The sequence below is a fragment of the Pezoporus occidentalis genome, unplaced genomic scaffold (genome assembly GCF_034315485.1).
Source record: "Pezoporus occidentalis ecotype Australia unplaced genomic scaffold, CSIRO_AGI_Poc_V1 ctg93, whole genome shotgun sequence".
Classification (NCBI taxonomy): Eukaryota; Metazoa; Chordata; class Aves; order Psittaciformes; family Psittacidae; genus Pezoporus; species Pezoporus occidentalis.
The window spans coordinates 5,619,501-5,633,964 of record NW_026916294.1 but is presented as its reverse complement, the minus strand read 5'-3'; the positions used below and the strand labels follow the sequence as shown (position 1 = coordinate 5,633,964).

At 43.1% G+C, this 14,464-nt stretch overlaps 2 protein-coding genes across 6 annotated transcripts in view; one reads left to right on the top strand and one right to left on the bottom strand.

Annotated features, from left to right (window-relative positions):
• CLIP4 (CAP-Gly domain containing linker protein family member 4) overlaps positions 1–14,464 on the top strand; it is a 53,188-nt gene that overhangs the window by 4,098 nt on the left and 34,626 nt on the right. The gene's annotated exons all lie outside the window — the stretch shown is intronic.
• PCARE (photoreceptor cilium actin regulator) lies at positions 1,446–10,367 on the bottom strand. The gene is made up of 2 exons (XM_062605748.1): positions 6,255–10,367; positions 1,446–1,970 (listed from the first exon to the last, which is right to left on the bottom strand). The coding sequence occupies exons 1-2, from the start codon at positions 9,989–9,991 to the stop codon at positions 1,841–1,843; spliced, it is 3,867 nt and encodes a 1,288-aa protein (XP_062461732.1). The 5' UTR covers positions 9,992–10,367; the 3' UTR covers positions 1,446–1,840.

Here is a 14,464-nt window from a genome sequence, read left to right as displayed (position 1 = left end):
CCATCATGGTGCTGGGAAATTTCATCATGAAATCTGAGGAAAGAAAATGACTGTAGTAGCTGAGCAGAAGCTGTCCTCCCACTCTGTTATGTTTTCATCTTCAAAGCTACATTTAGGCATGCAAAATGCCAGTTTATTGCTGTTTTGTTCTGGTTTGTTTCTGTTCTGGTGGTTACTGCCAGTAGAACAGACAGTCTGAAATGCATGCAAGAATGTACTTGTATTTTCATGCAGTAGGGAGAGGACTACAATTCTGATGATGGGAAAGACTGGCCCTGCTGATAAACTTTGCAGTATCTCCCTGGAGATTTTCCAGCTTGAGAAGGGATGGTACATCTGCCTGTGTGATTACAAGGTGGATCTGTTGACATCTTGATGTTCACTTTGTGTATGGCTGGCTGCTTTCCCACCTCAAGCTCACAAACCCCTGACAATTCAATGCATCCATTAACTGCAAGTTACTTCTTTATATCCAAACACCCACCTTAGACATAGCAATTAAGGTTTCCTTGTGTCTGTGGTTTAAAATGGCACTGAACTTATTGAAGGATGGTTGTGATTAAGGCACTAGATTAAAACTGAGTAGTTCAGCATCCAAAGGGGTCCCTTATACAACATAAGATGAACCTCAGTTCCCCCATCATGAAGGTGGGCAGGAAGGGTTAAAAATAATGTGTGACGGTGAAGTGCCCCAGATACCACCATCATAAAAACTGTAGGAGAAATTGAAATTATTCCTATCAAAATAAGACTACAAATGTCTTTTATCTTCTGGATCTTGTTCTGCACTAAAGTTGCATATGAAAACATGTAAAATTAACTGAGATTAATTACATTTTAATTATGATGATAAATTAGTTAGGTGAGCAAGATCCAGTAAATTTTGAGCCTGTATTCCAGTGGGTGCTGTAAAACCCTAGGATTAATCGACTTTAAATAATGTGTGGTTTTATTAACAAGAACCTGCCTGGGCTCTTCTGTGGAATTGCAATAAATCCCTCAAACTGCATAAATTGGAATATGAACCTGCTTTGGGGACAACAGAATTCTCTATGGTAGTATTCTCTTATGAGGAAAAAAGATACACGTCCTTAGGTGCCTCAGGATTTATAACGTTGTTTGATTGGGCTATTACAAAACTACTCTAATCTAAGCCTTGTACCCTGGGAACTAGAGGTGATGAGATTATGTGATAATCAAAGGTGATTTAGAAGATCAAAGCCTTTTTGAGGGAATAAGATCCCTAATTTTATTCCTTTAAAGGGGATTACTTTGTTTTGACTTGTGTTTGACCTTACTCTCTCACTACACGTTGATAAATACTTAAAGATGTGCCTTTGCTGATGTCATTGATGTTTTTGCAGTAAAACTCAATTGGTTCAGGATGATAACTCCCCCCCCCCCCCCCCGAACTGTCACAACAGCACAACATTTTTTACATAACTAAAATTGTGATGCCTCCTGAATAAATAGCATGGCAAATAATGATTATTTCTGATAGTTTTTGAACTACTTTCTCTAAACAGTGAAACAAAGGACTTGGCTACAGGTGCTGTCTTTATCAAACCAATTTGCCCCTGACTCACCCAGCTGCAAAGTGTTTCTTTGGCTCAGTGTAGATCTTTGAGTTAAACCATGAAATGCAATCCAAGGAGAAGCACCTGGCTCTGCTGGTATTTCATTATATTTCTTCGGCCAGTTTGGGTTTTTAGCTCCAATGCCATTATGTTTTTTCCTTGAGAGGAAAAAAGCCACATTTTGGAGGCTTGGGTAAGGCTGCTTCCTCCCTGTGGGGGCTCTGGCCTTGCTCGTGTCTCTGCCTTCATGGGTGCGTCTGCTGTCAGTCCCTCTGCAGCCCCTGGCCCACGATGAACAGCTCGGGGTGAGAAGCAGATCTGTTGGACTCTCTGATTTCAGGACTGCAGAGGCTGTTCCAAGAGTCACTTGCTTTCCTAGGGCTCTCCTCCAAGCTGCAGAAGGAAAGATGCTTAAGTTAAGAGTCTAATGAATCATGGCTTTTTAAAAACAGCACTGATTAGGCCACATTAACCCATGGAGCACAAGTGCTGCATGATCCTGTGTCGTTTGCTGTTTCCTCCTGTATACATGCTTTTTATATGCACCATCCAGACTTTTTTCTTGTGATGCCAAAAGCACTGTACTGTTCCTTCCTAAAACTCTTTTGGGAAGCAAACGTTTTGTCTGTTTGCTGGGTGTGAATCTGGGTTCACTTGCAGATAGGGACACATTTTAGTGAAAAGTCTTGGTTCAGACTCTGCTGGAGGAAAGGTCTTTCCTCTTTTACGTATCTGCTTAGCATTGTTACTGTGATTTCTGAGTATGGCAGCATGACTGTGGGATGGGTATTTTGATGGTATAAATCTGCCATTCTGGAGACAGGACAACTGAGGCGCAACGTGTAAATAATGTTCCTGAGGTTGCACTGGCAATCTCTAGGGGCACAGGGACTTTATGAATCAAGATTGATTATAGCAGTGGAGCTAGTCATGAATAGCTCATACCATGGGCCTTTGTGCTGAAATGTGCCCTGTGTTGCTGTAACTAATTAAAATGGTTTAAGATCAGTGTGGGGAAATATACCAGAGTTATCTGGGAATCATTGCTGTATTTTAAGTACATAAGCTGCTAAACTGAATTAGCTTTCAACTACAAACAAGCTGTTATGTTGCTATTCTGGCTGCTAGGACTTTAGTGGTTTGGGCTGCTGAATGAAGAGATTTATGATACATAGCTGGTCATGAAACTAATTTAGATTCAACTATCCCCCAGCTGCAGAAGGTTTCACTTGGGCTACTTACTTTGGGCCTGATCTAGTCAACCCAATCCATTCTCAAGCCCTCCTTGAACAGTTTCTTAAAGGAAATAACATTTAATATTTGGTCTCTGCTCTACCTCTTGGAAGATTAGCAGTCTCAATGAAATATTATTTCAATTAACTGCATATGTAGAAATCCTGTTACAGGTTAACAGGATTTCTACGAGCAGAGCAATTGTATATGTTATGCCTCAATAGGATGGCAAGAACCGTTGATTGCTGTCCAGTGACCAAGCTTAGAAACCAGCAAAGTTTGTCCATCCACGGGCTGTCCAAATGGGAACCAGTTGTACTGACTTGAGCACTGAAACCGAAACTCTCATCCAGGTACCTTAAGACTAATAACAAAAGCTCTAGCTCCAGGCATAGTTAGGGCTAACAATGTTTTAAGTCCTGATATTCCTTAGAGCATGGGACAGGCAGAACACGTGCTTTCAAAAGAAGTGCTTTTTTGACTTCTAGTGGAGCAGTGAGTGTGCAGGAGACAACGCAGATCTGTGCGCAATACTGACATTTAATGCCTGGCAGTGATAGCTAGGAAAATGAGATGGAAGCCATATTCACCAAAAGTAATTTAGAATTTCTGCTGAAATGGGGTAGGTGGGAGTGGGGACTCAGCTGCCTAATGAAAAACACTTTGCTTGTACTAGCTCCTGCCTGATAAGCAATCTGCTTCTCAGCAAACGGGTGTTTTAATTGGGCAGGGAGAAGGTGAAAGGATGTATCTCAGAATTTGGGAGCGTGGGAGAAACTGGCTAACTGATTTTGCCATAGAAGAGTGACAATATGGCAGGTCTGATTCTGTCTCCCCTCTCTCCTGTGACTAGGGCTTGAAGCTGCTAATACACACCCCTGATGAAAAAAACCCAACACATTGTTAGATATGGCAATGAGAGGTAGAGCAAGGGAAGGAATGAAGGAAAGGAGACTGATAGCTGGGTGGGAATAGCTTGTGGATGCGAGACCAGATACAAACATGGCCAGAATGAGGAGGTTTAGGTATGCAACATCTGGTTTAGGGAGACATTTTGAAGTCTCCCTCTGTCAGCTGAATGAGCTGCAAAGCAGAGGAAGCCCTGGCTGCTTGGTGAACTTGAAGGAGAGAGATGGAGCAGGGTGCAGTAGTTTGTCTGTTAGGAGCCCTGTAAGAGTAGGGCTCAGCATCTGTGCATGGAGATGTGGTGCTCACAGCTGTGACAGCTGCTCTGGTGAAACAACCAGCAGTGATGCCATATGTTGATTCTTAAAATGGTCCTTCTCTGCCTGTTGGCACATTTGCAGTGATATTTCTATCGGACCAGTCAGTGCAAGGTCTGTAAAAGTTTACTCCAGGAAGCTTAAGTGTAAGAAAACACACAGTAGTAATATATTGCAGCTTAAATCGGTGCATGTGGTAATCAATGGGCTTATGCTGATATAAATTTGGACTAACAAAGTAGGACTACTTTTGATGTCTGTTGGTGTAAATGGTAAGCCAAATTTAGCTCAGGATACATTTTGTTCCTCCAGAATGCTGTATATCATGACACCAGGATATATAATTTTTTTTCATGAAAGGGATGATTTTATTTACAGTGGGTTTTTTATATTAAAACCCCACTGTAAATAATTTTTTTATCTGTATGCTCTGGCAGACTACAATAGAAAGGTAATGAAGCATAAATTAGCTAATAATTTGTAATTGGCTGTTTTTAAAATTGATCTGTAAAACTGAAAGGACTTTTGTCTTGCAAGGTTTGACATAAAGCCTCATTTGAAAAGATTGATTTCTGCTAGCAGGCAGTGGAGTAGGCAATGCTGACTTTACACAGTACATAACAACAATAGAAAATCCAACAACAATAGAAAACCCAGCAACGATGTACAGGTTTCTTAGGAAATCGTCAAATGTCAGAATATAATGCAATATTGGAACTGGGAATGCATTTCCCAGTGGTTTTTTGCATGTTTTGCTCAGCATGTTCCTTTACTCTCAGTGTGGAAAACTTTGGTCCTTGGGGAGGGAATGCCTGGGCACCCAATTTCAGTTTCCACAACTGTCTCTGTACTTGCAATACACGGAGAGCCTGTGCACTTACAAGTGCAATTTTACCTCCTGTTAAGGTTGGTCTTGCAATCCCTACCCATGGGATGATTCACACGATTACAGCTGTTCTGTGGGGAAAAGCAAAAATACTCCTCACATGAGGAAGGGTTACCTGAGAAGGGTCTTAATCCTCTGGTGTAGTTTAGAGCTTAATGGATTTCAACATCCTGAGATGCTGAGAAACTAGAATAACAATGCTTTGTCCTGCCAGGCAGTTACACTGATCTCTGAGTATTCCCACATACCCATTTCTGTTTCCTGGCTGGTTTTGTGCATATTTTTTTAAGTGGTAGATAAAATTTGAAGCTAAGCCCGGATATTTTAAAATTCTGCAAGCAGTGGTTGCAAGCATGGAATTAGCATGTGTTTGTGTGTTGATCTTTAAACTGACTTCTTCAGAGCAGTGAATCTCCAGTAGCCATGGAGGTTTTCCCACTTTGAAAACTGGGCTTGGGCTGTGTACCCATCAGACTTGAAATCAGCACCTGGATCTGAGAGTCTACCCAAAAAGCTCAGAATTTCAAACTATAATTACATCCCTAGAGATCCTTGCCTGCACACTATCAGTCTGTCATTCTTGCCAGCTGATTTGAAACATCCTGATACAGATTGCTCCATCCCTGGTGGCATTCAAGGCCAGGTTGGACAGAGCCTTGGGAGGCATGGTTTAGTGTGAGGTGTCCCTGCCCATGGCAGGGGGTTTGCAACTGGGTGATATTAAGGTCCTTTCCAACCCTAACTATTTTATGATGCTATGATTTTGGCTGAAGAGTTTACTGGATTAGAGGCTGATGTTAGGAAAGATACCCTTCCTCTTGGTCCAGGCTTACCTTCTCATGGTTGTTTAAAGATGTTTGTAATCTGAGGGTCGCTTCAGAGCTTTTAAGAACTGAGTGTGGATATCTTTAGCCCCCACATAAATAAGGGGGGGTTCTGTGCCCTGAAACCAACAGTGAATTTTTCCTGGGATGCCTGTTACAGCAGATGTGTAAGTTTAAGGTTTGAGCAAGCTATGGCATGGCTGAATCAAGGGAAGGGGTTCAGACTGGTAGTATTCTGAAATCTGGGGCAAGACAACAGAATAAAGTATTTGAGTTGGAAGGGACCTACAATAATCATCTAGTCCAACTACAATGTTATCGTTGCCCAAACATCTGCACATGGTGTTCATGTGTCCTGCGCATGATGTTTGTGTGACCTGCTGTCGTGGTATATAAACAGGGCACTTTTCGGGGCAATCTCTTTAACGACATTAAATTCCCATAGGGAGTTTAGGCAGCCAACACAGTGCTGTATTTCTGCTTTCTTGGCCTGAAGCAGAGAGATTCTTACCTTGCTTGGTGAAGTGCGGGTTCACTGCCAGCTGTTACAGGAGCTGGAAGACGAAACTGCACCCCTGGTCGACGGTCAGAGTAACTTCTCCTCACAAATGGCTGAGGATTGGCAGCGCTCAGGGACAGCTTTCTGGCCCGGTCTCCAGGCTGCCGGAAAAGCAGATTGCTCTTTTGGGTAAGTGGCGAAGCTTCAGGCTGGCTGGTCACCTCTACAGAGGGTTTCATGGGTACTGGTGGAGGTCTGGCTTCGAATAAGGAAGATGTGGCTGGGCAAAATATTGAATGGACATTGCTGCTCCTCTTGGAGGAGGAGAGCTGGTGCTCGTCCCCAGCATCCAGCCCAGCTCTCAGGCCCTTGTAGGAGCGGGATGGGGAGGTTGGTGGGGAAGGAGTGGTGAGGAATGAAGGAGGGTTTGCATCTCGGTGGTAGGCTGCGGAGCCCAGCAGCCGGTGCGGCGTTGGGGAGCTCTGCTTCTGCCCCACGGGAGGGCTGAGGGGTTTTCGATGGGGTGGTGGAGAGGATAGCTTCTTCTGTAGGGGTGGGCTGGGCACCCTGGGGCTAGAGGGGGGACTGGGTTTCCTCTGCATGGTGGGTGAGCTCGGCTGTGGGTTGGTAGAAGGCTGCAGAGCATGCCTGTGGTGTGCTGGGGGGCTGAAAACCCGTTTCTCAGTTGGTGGAGAAGGAGTTCTCGTTGGGGAGACCCTCCTGGCAAACACTGAGCCTTTTTCATTTCTCCTGAGCGAGTCTGGAGAACCATGCTTCTGGTATTGCACTGAAGTTGCAGGTGAATCGGGCTCTTTGCTCTCTGAGCTGTTCCTGTGTAGCTTTGAAACCCCACTGGGATTTTGAAGAGGAATAATTTTATGGGTTTGCTTATATAGATCTGCAGCTTCTTTTCTCTGGGTTTCCAGTATCTCCTCCTGGCTAGGGACATGCATGTTGGTAGGGTTCAGCTCCAGGGAGTACTTCTGCACTTTCTCGTCCCCTGCTCTGGTATTCCTTAGACCCTTATTAGAAATCACACTGGGGCCGCTGATACTTTTATTTGGCAGTAAGTCAATGGACTGAAGGGAGGCTTTCATTTTGGGGGAAACTTGTGATCTCTTAGTAGCGTGAAATTCTGCTTTGGTGAGCTTTTTGGCATCTTCTGAAGAGTTTCCTTCTATTCTTGCAGTTTCTTCAGGCTCAGATAAGTCAGAATAAGTGTCCATTAACATTTCCGGTGGTGGTGGTGGCAAGTTCTCAGTGTCTACATCAATCTCTTCCTTTGTGTCCATCTTGCTTAATTCCGTAGCTGGTGCAGGAGGAAAGGCATTTGGAAAGCTAGAAGAAACTCCACAAGTGTTTGAAGGGTCTGTGTGTTCTACTGGTGAAATACGATGCTTAAGATTTGAAGGTGCCAGGCCTCTCTGAAAGGGGAGGGTGGGTGGGATGACTGGAAGTCCAAATTTTCTGATGCACTTTATTGGTCCTAAAGATCTTAAATGTGCATCTTTCACAAGAGTGTCAACAGGACTGAATGTTTCAATAAGCTTTTTGACAGACTGTCGGGGGGCACAGCTGCTGCCACCGAGCATTTGTGCTCCGGGAGGCTCCTTTTCATTGCCTCCTGATGTCTCTTGGGTAGGCACAGCAGCTCTCAAAGGCTTCCTGCCTTTTTCTTCCTCCAGCTGATGGCCAGGATTTTGGTCAACCATGAACAAAGGGACTTTATCCTGGTTAGGCAGGATGCTGAAGTTTTTTGAGAGGCATGCCTTCAGTTTGCTAGAGGACCTAGGTGTGTTTTGCTCATCCTGCAAACAAAGTGCTGTTCTTGATTTCCAAGGCTCTGGCTTGTTACCTGTATCCGTTCCGTAAAACATTTCCAGCCTTTTGCTGAGATCTTTCTGAGTTCTCTGAAGCTCTAAGAGGGTTGGGTCCTCTGCCTGGCTTCTGAGGGATTCCTCTGACCTGGACCGTCGTTGTTTCCTGACGGTTTTCTGGCTGCCCGTTGCTGTACTGGGCCTTGTTGTTTGGACTGCTCTTCCACTGTCATCCTCTATCCATTCTTTACACCCAGATTTAGCTGGGACAAACTTGATTTTTTCACTGATGGCATCTTTCATCTTCAGAATAATCTCCTCTGTCTCCACATTCTCTGTCCTTTTGATGGATTGCCTTTGTGTGTTATCAGTGACTGCAGGTGAAGACAGGGGCCTCCTTGGCAAAGCATCCTTCCCCATTTCTGATAAACTTGTGTTGTCATCCTCCCCCAGGGTGCTCTCTTCATCGTCACCTTCAGAAGGAAAATCTGTTGATTCGCAGATTTTGAAATTATCACCGTCCTGAGTAGAGTCAGACTGGAAGGAGTTGTAGGAATGGCTTTTGCTCAAGTTTGCACGTTGGGGCATGGTGGAAATGCCTCCTGGTACTCCACCCTGACAAGATGTTGCTTCCTTACTCTGCGTGGATGAATAAACTGTGTCTTTAAAATGCCTTTCCAGTACACAGCTGCGGGATGTGGCTGTGCCCGGTGACACTGTACTATTATGTGTGTGCTTTTGGGACAGATGCCCGTGTGTATAGGAATCACAGCTTCCTTGTCCTCCATGCTGGCTGAGAGCACTGAACTCTTTGAGGGATTCATTGTCCACACCAATGCCACTGTCCTCAGAATAGAGAGTCCTGTCATCACCCTGGGACTGAGAGGATCCCACTGTTGAGGCTTCAAGCAGCCTTACTGTCCGTAGCAGTCGCTCATCAAAGCTTTGCTTTGCTTTCAGTTTTCCTTCTAAATTGTTTGCAGCAGACTGCAAGTAGTTGCATGTCTCCTGCAGGGCATCGGAGGTGAGGGAGGCCAGTGTCCCACTCAGTAACTGCATTTTATTGACTGTGTACTGCAGTAGTTGTTGCAGAAGATCAGGGTGCTCCTTTAGATCACCTTTTTCTGCTGGCCAGGCCAAATTCCCACCTACATCTCTGAGAAGATTTTCCCCGTCATTGGCGATTTCTTCCAGGAGCTGGTTGATTTCATCGTAGTGAAGAAGGAGAAAGCTTACCATCTGCTGTAGGAAGAGCTGAGTTTGGGTAGCCTGGCTGGCCATGTGAAGTATAGTTTCATACTTGGAGAGGTTGGGATTTAAGTAGGCATATGCACTCTGGTGAGCCTTAACAAGCAGTTCAGGGAAATCTACCTTTTTCTCTGTCTCACACAGGGCTGAAATGGACTTCTCTTTAACTTTACTAGGTCGACCTTGCTTTGCCAGCTTATGATTTTTTTGCTTCTTTCCTTTCTTTGGGATTTGCTTCACATTGCTTTCATTCTTGTCATCCCAAATGAAAGCTGATGCTTCTGATTCACAGGAGCTTTGCTTTCTGATCTGTATGGCCTCAGTGATGTGCTTTTGAGATTCAATCAGCTCAGACATCACAGTCTCGGCATCTGTGGCTGTCCTCTGTATTTTCTTGCCTTCCTCGGAAATCTGGGGATCTGGGTGAGCCTCAGAAGATAACTGCAAATTATCATTTTTGTCCTGTTCTGGTAGTTTAGCCTCCTTTTCCCTTAGGTAATCTTTCCCCTGGGTCTCACAGTGGCGGAATTCATCAATATTGTAGCATGATGAACCTTTAACCAGCATACGAATTCCTTTATCTCTTGGATCAATATGCAAAATACTCTTGGGTGTATTGAAAGCCCATAGACCACTTCTTGCAATAGTACTAGCAATCTCACTGTGAGAAGGTGTGCAGCCCATCCTGTCTCTGTCTTTGGCTGTATTTTTTTTTATTTAAAATCAGATGAACAAGGGAAAACAAAAGAAAAAGTCAAACTCACTGTTTCATCCCGAACTGCAGACAGGCCAGTTTCTCAAGAGTTTTCCATCATGATCCCAGTTTTGTTGTCAGTTTTCATTGCTCTTTGCCTTGAAATCTCATGTGCTCACTGCCTAAGATCTGTCCTTGAAGTTGTGCACTGTTCCATTCTATAGTCCAGGTCAGGTTTTCTTCTTCAGTTCACAAAAGGAGTGTGAAAGCTCTGCTGGATTTAGAGCTAATGGATTAAGAGGACTTGCATGCCTCACTTCTGTCTTGACAGATGTCCACCACAAATAAGATTTTAAGCTCATTAGGGTAAGCAGGCACTAGCCAGTCAGCATTCATGTTGTATTTATAAAGGCAGGGTTTTTTCTGCACTATATTCAGAGGTAAAAGGACTTGGAACCTAATCCTTTTTTTTTCCCCCCTTTTGCAAAAACACAGCATAGAATTGAATGCAGAGATCCAAAGGAAGAGACTGTATTTTGTAACCTTTCTGAAGGGAAACTACTTGGAACAGGCCTGTAAATGTCATTGGATACTCCTTAACCAAGACAAAGGTGACTTTGACTGGGCACATACCCCCTGGAGAGACACAAAATCAAATGGGTTAGAGATGGCTTCTGGACTTCCGCCTTGAAGGTCTTCAAAACTTTCCCTTACTTGCAAGTGACAAGCTGTTTGCTTTTTCCTTCTAAGACTTCCCAACAAGATTTAGATTTATTTTCTTCCCCTCAGATGATCATTCTTGGAAAGTATTTTTCTTTCTCTCTTCTAAATTGCTGAAAATCCAAGCTGCGTGATAACAGAGTAAGTTTTGCAGATTTTGTTAAGATGGTGTTTGCACCAGTGGATCTAAACTGTAGAAATTCAGGTTAAAAAAAAGATAGAAATGAAAGTTCTTTTTTCCTTACCTTTATTTCTTTTTCATCAGCCGGGGCTCAGTTTTCTTAACTGCAAGACTTATGGGTTAAACTCTAAGAAAAAAAGCTAACAAAAATGCAGATGCATTTCTGGGACACCCTCCCCCCCCAAAAAAATCACACCAATAAACCACAAAATGCTGTTGTTTGAATAGTTTATGAGGTCGGGCCAGAATAATACCACCCTGAAAGAGGAATTAGAGAAGCCAAAGTAGGAATTGGGTGACTCAGAAGGTTTTTTTCTTTTCCAAGTATTTATTTATGAAAGGCGGCATGTGGATGAGGGTGATAATAGCAATTGCCCCCAGTATTCATCCCTCTTCATTACTCAGACTCGCTTAGGTAGATTCATCTTTTCATTTCTAGATGCAGCTTTTCTACTGAAAGTGGCCATTTCTCGGTGTCACAAAGGTTATAGACGACAGTGGCCAACCCTAACGCTGGCTGTCGGCCAACTGCTTCTCTTTAGCAATGTGATTTCCACCTGCCTAGTCATAAGTATCTTGTCCAATTCCCAAGTGTCTTTGCATGCTGCCAAGCCTATAAAACATTCTCAGACTTTAAAGAACTGCTTTTATCTTTCATTCTTTGGTGCTGGAGTGCAATAGCTGAATATACGTGCATGGAAAGTTGTAATTCTCTGTAGCCTTATTGTTCAAATCTCTCTTTCTGTTCAACAAGGACAGCAAAATTACCTTGTTTTACTGGGAACAAGGCATGACTTGTCCCCAGTGATTCCCAGGAAAATTTTAAAACTCCATGTGCTTTCTCTAAAGTAATTTTTCTGGGACCCATAAACTGTACTTAGTATACACTATGGCACTGTAATTTCCCTCAGTGCTTTTCTGGAGAGCATCAGGTAATTACTTCTTGGCTCTGCTTCTTGCAAGTCATGTAGCTCATGCTCTGTCTGCTTCTGTTTCTCACCACCAGTTTCTACACAGCAGTCCCAGCCCTTTTTGCATTCTCTTTTAGGCATGTGTCTGATGTGTTCAAAGGGGAGAAATGGAGCAGATTTAGGGTGCTGATTCATCTTAGTGATCCTAATTGTCAGGGTGCTATAGCACTCCACAGTAAGTCAAGGAAAACACAGTGTATCAAGCAACTATCCTTAGTTCCCCCCCCCCTTCTGTTTACAGTGGGAACTGAGAGACGTCTTTATGTAGCTGCTTCATATTTGTGCTGTAAGATCTCTTGTGACTGTTCTTTGAAAAGCAGCTCCAACAGTTCCATTCCTTGCGCTGGGAATTTTGGCCATTAACGTCATGTGAATTGTTTGTTGTATTTGGGAAGTTCTTTTTCTTTTTTCCTTGATTTCACAGTCATGGCATTTTGGTTTGGCTTTTGTTTTTATAGTTATTTTCATGCCAAGCATTAACATATTAGATGAAATGCATACATGGTTAAAAAATGCAAAGTGCTGGCTTATGATTATTCATTATGCACTCATTTATTATTTTAAATATTAAGAGTAAGCCAGTATTCAGTTTATTTATTATTAAATAGAGATCCAGGGTGACAGAAAATGCTTTTTAACAATGCATCTGTTTTTTCCTAACTTCAATTGCAGTTTGCATGTATATGCAATGTGACTAATGCAGCAAACTTTTAGCTTCTGCGAGAGCAGGAATATTAATTTGCCTGTTTCCAACTACTTATGAAAATGCATTTTCCCATCAATATTCTTGTTATTAAGCAGTTATATATTGCTTTGCATTTCTGAGCACTTTAGAAGAACCCAAATGCTTTACCTCATGGAAAATGCTAAGGAAAATGCTTTGTCTAGTGGTCATGCAACAAAAAGGGAAGCCAAGATGTTTTGTTTTTTTTTTTAGGTAAAAAACAGTGGTAGAAGAGAATATTGATGAGGAGAATGGCAAAGAAGCATTTTTGAATGTAAGGGGATTAGGTGCATTTGAAATCTGTAGGTTATGATTTCTGCATGCTGATGTAAGTTACTACAGTAATGTATTTTGGCTTGCAGTGCTACTGTTTGCAGAACCCGCGTTGAAAAACGAGTTGATCGTGTTCAAGTAGATGCCCAAGTGTTGTTACATGTGTACTTGCTGACTTGAGTGATTTACAAGTACACCAAATGAACAGAAAACTGTGTTTGAGAAACAGGCCTTAGGAAAGCACCAAAAATATTATTTTAGGATCAAATGAGGCTTTCCTCTCACATATGGATTGTGTGTAAATTGCCTTTGCTCCTCCTTTCATATACTTTCTTTCTAGCAGTGTGACCAGCAGATCAAAGATGATCCTGCCACTCTGCTCTCGTTAGACCTAACTTTGGAGCAGTGTGTGCAGTTCTGGTGTCCTCAACATAAACAGGACATGGAACTGTTGGAACAAGTCCAGAGGAGAGCCACGAGGACGATCAGGGGCTGGAGCACCTCCTGTATAAAGACAGGCTGAGAAAGTTGGGGCTGTTCAGCCTGGAGAAGAGAAGGCTGCGTGGAGACCTCATAGCAGCCTTCCAGTATCTGAAGGGGGCCTCTAAGGATGCTGGGGGGGACTGTAATGACAGGACAAGGAATAATGGGTTAAAACTTAAACAGGGGAAGCTTAGATTGGATATAAGGAGGAAATTCTTTACTGTAAGGGTGGTGAGGCACTGGAATGGGTTGCCCAGGGAAGCTGTGAATGCTCCATACCTGGCAGTGTTCAAGACCAGGTTGGACAGAGCCTTGGGTGACATGGTTTAGTGTGAAGTGTCCCTGCCCATGGCAGGGTGGTTGGAACTAGGTGATCTTAAGGTCCTTTACAACCCTAGCTATTCTACAATTCTACTGTTATAACTGCCAGTATTCTCATTTTGAGGGAGTTGCCAGGTCATGTAGCTCTCCTCAAGGGAAGAACTTATATGTTCAAACCCCATCATGCACAACTGGTGAAAACCTAAGACTAGTCTGAAACTGGCAATAGAAGTGCTCTGGAAAAGGCAAGAATAAGGCCTGAACCTGGGTGGAGTTGTGTGTTATTCAGACCCCGAAGGTGTTAACAGTGCTGTAACCATGGGATGGCTTTTAGGGCTTTATGGACTAATGTGATTTAAAAACTGTATGAAATGTCAGTGTGAAACTACTGATGGAAGCTTAAAAATTGTGGAAACAAGGAAAATTGAGAGGAAAGGACTGCTTTTGACAGGCTTTAAAAGGGGAATATGCATGAATGCTCATACCAGGCTCTTTAAAACTTCAGGTTTGTATCTGTTGGATGACTTATGGGGAAACTGAATTTCTGCACCCTGAGGTACTACAGAGAGCTTGAGTGATAACAACAACTTAAAAAAGCTATTTTACTCTGAAAGAAACCTGCTTTTTCTTCTTTTTGTATCAGCAAATTGAACATAACCAGGGAGCTGTTCATGTTATTGGTCTAGATGTCACTATCTAAATAAGAAATTGCTGTTTTTTATTTCAGCTTCTCCTGAAGAGCTGGCACTCTTCTAGGAGATGGGAGTAGATTCTTTCCTTTCTGTAATTA

Bases quoted from the DNA above. Each gene is read 5' to 3' on its own strand.
- PCARE (XM_062605748.1), bottom strand. From the start codon at position 9,991: ATGGGCTGCACACCTTCTCACAGTGAGATTGCTAGTACTATTGCAAGA. The intron at 1,971-6,254 runs GTAAGAATCTCT...TTCCTTCTGCAG, and splicing joins CCCGCACTTCACCAAGCAAG to CTTGGAGGAGAGCCCTAGGA.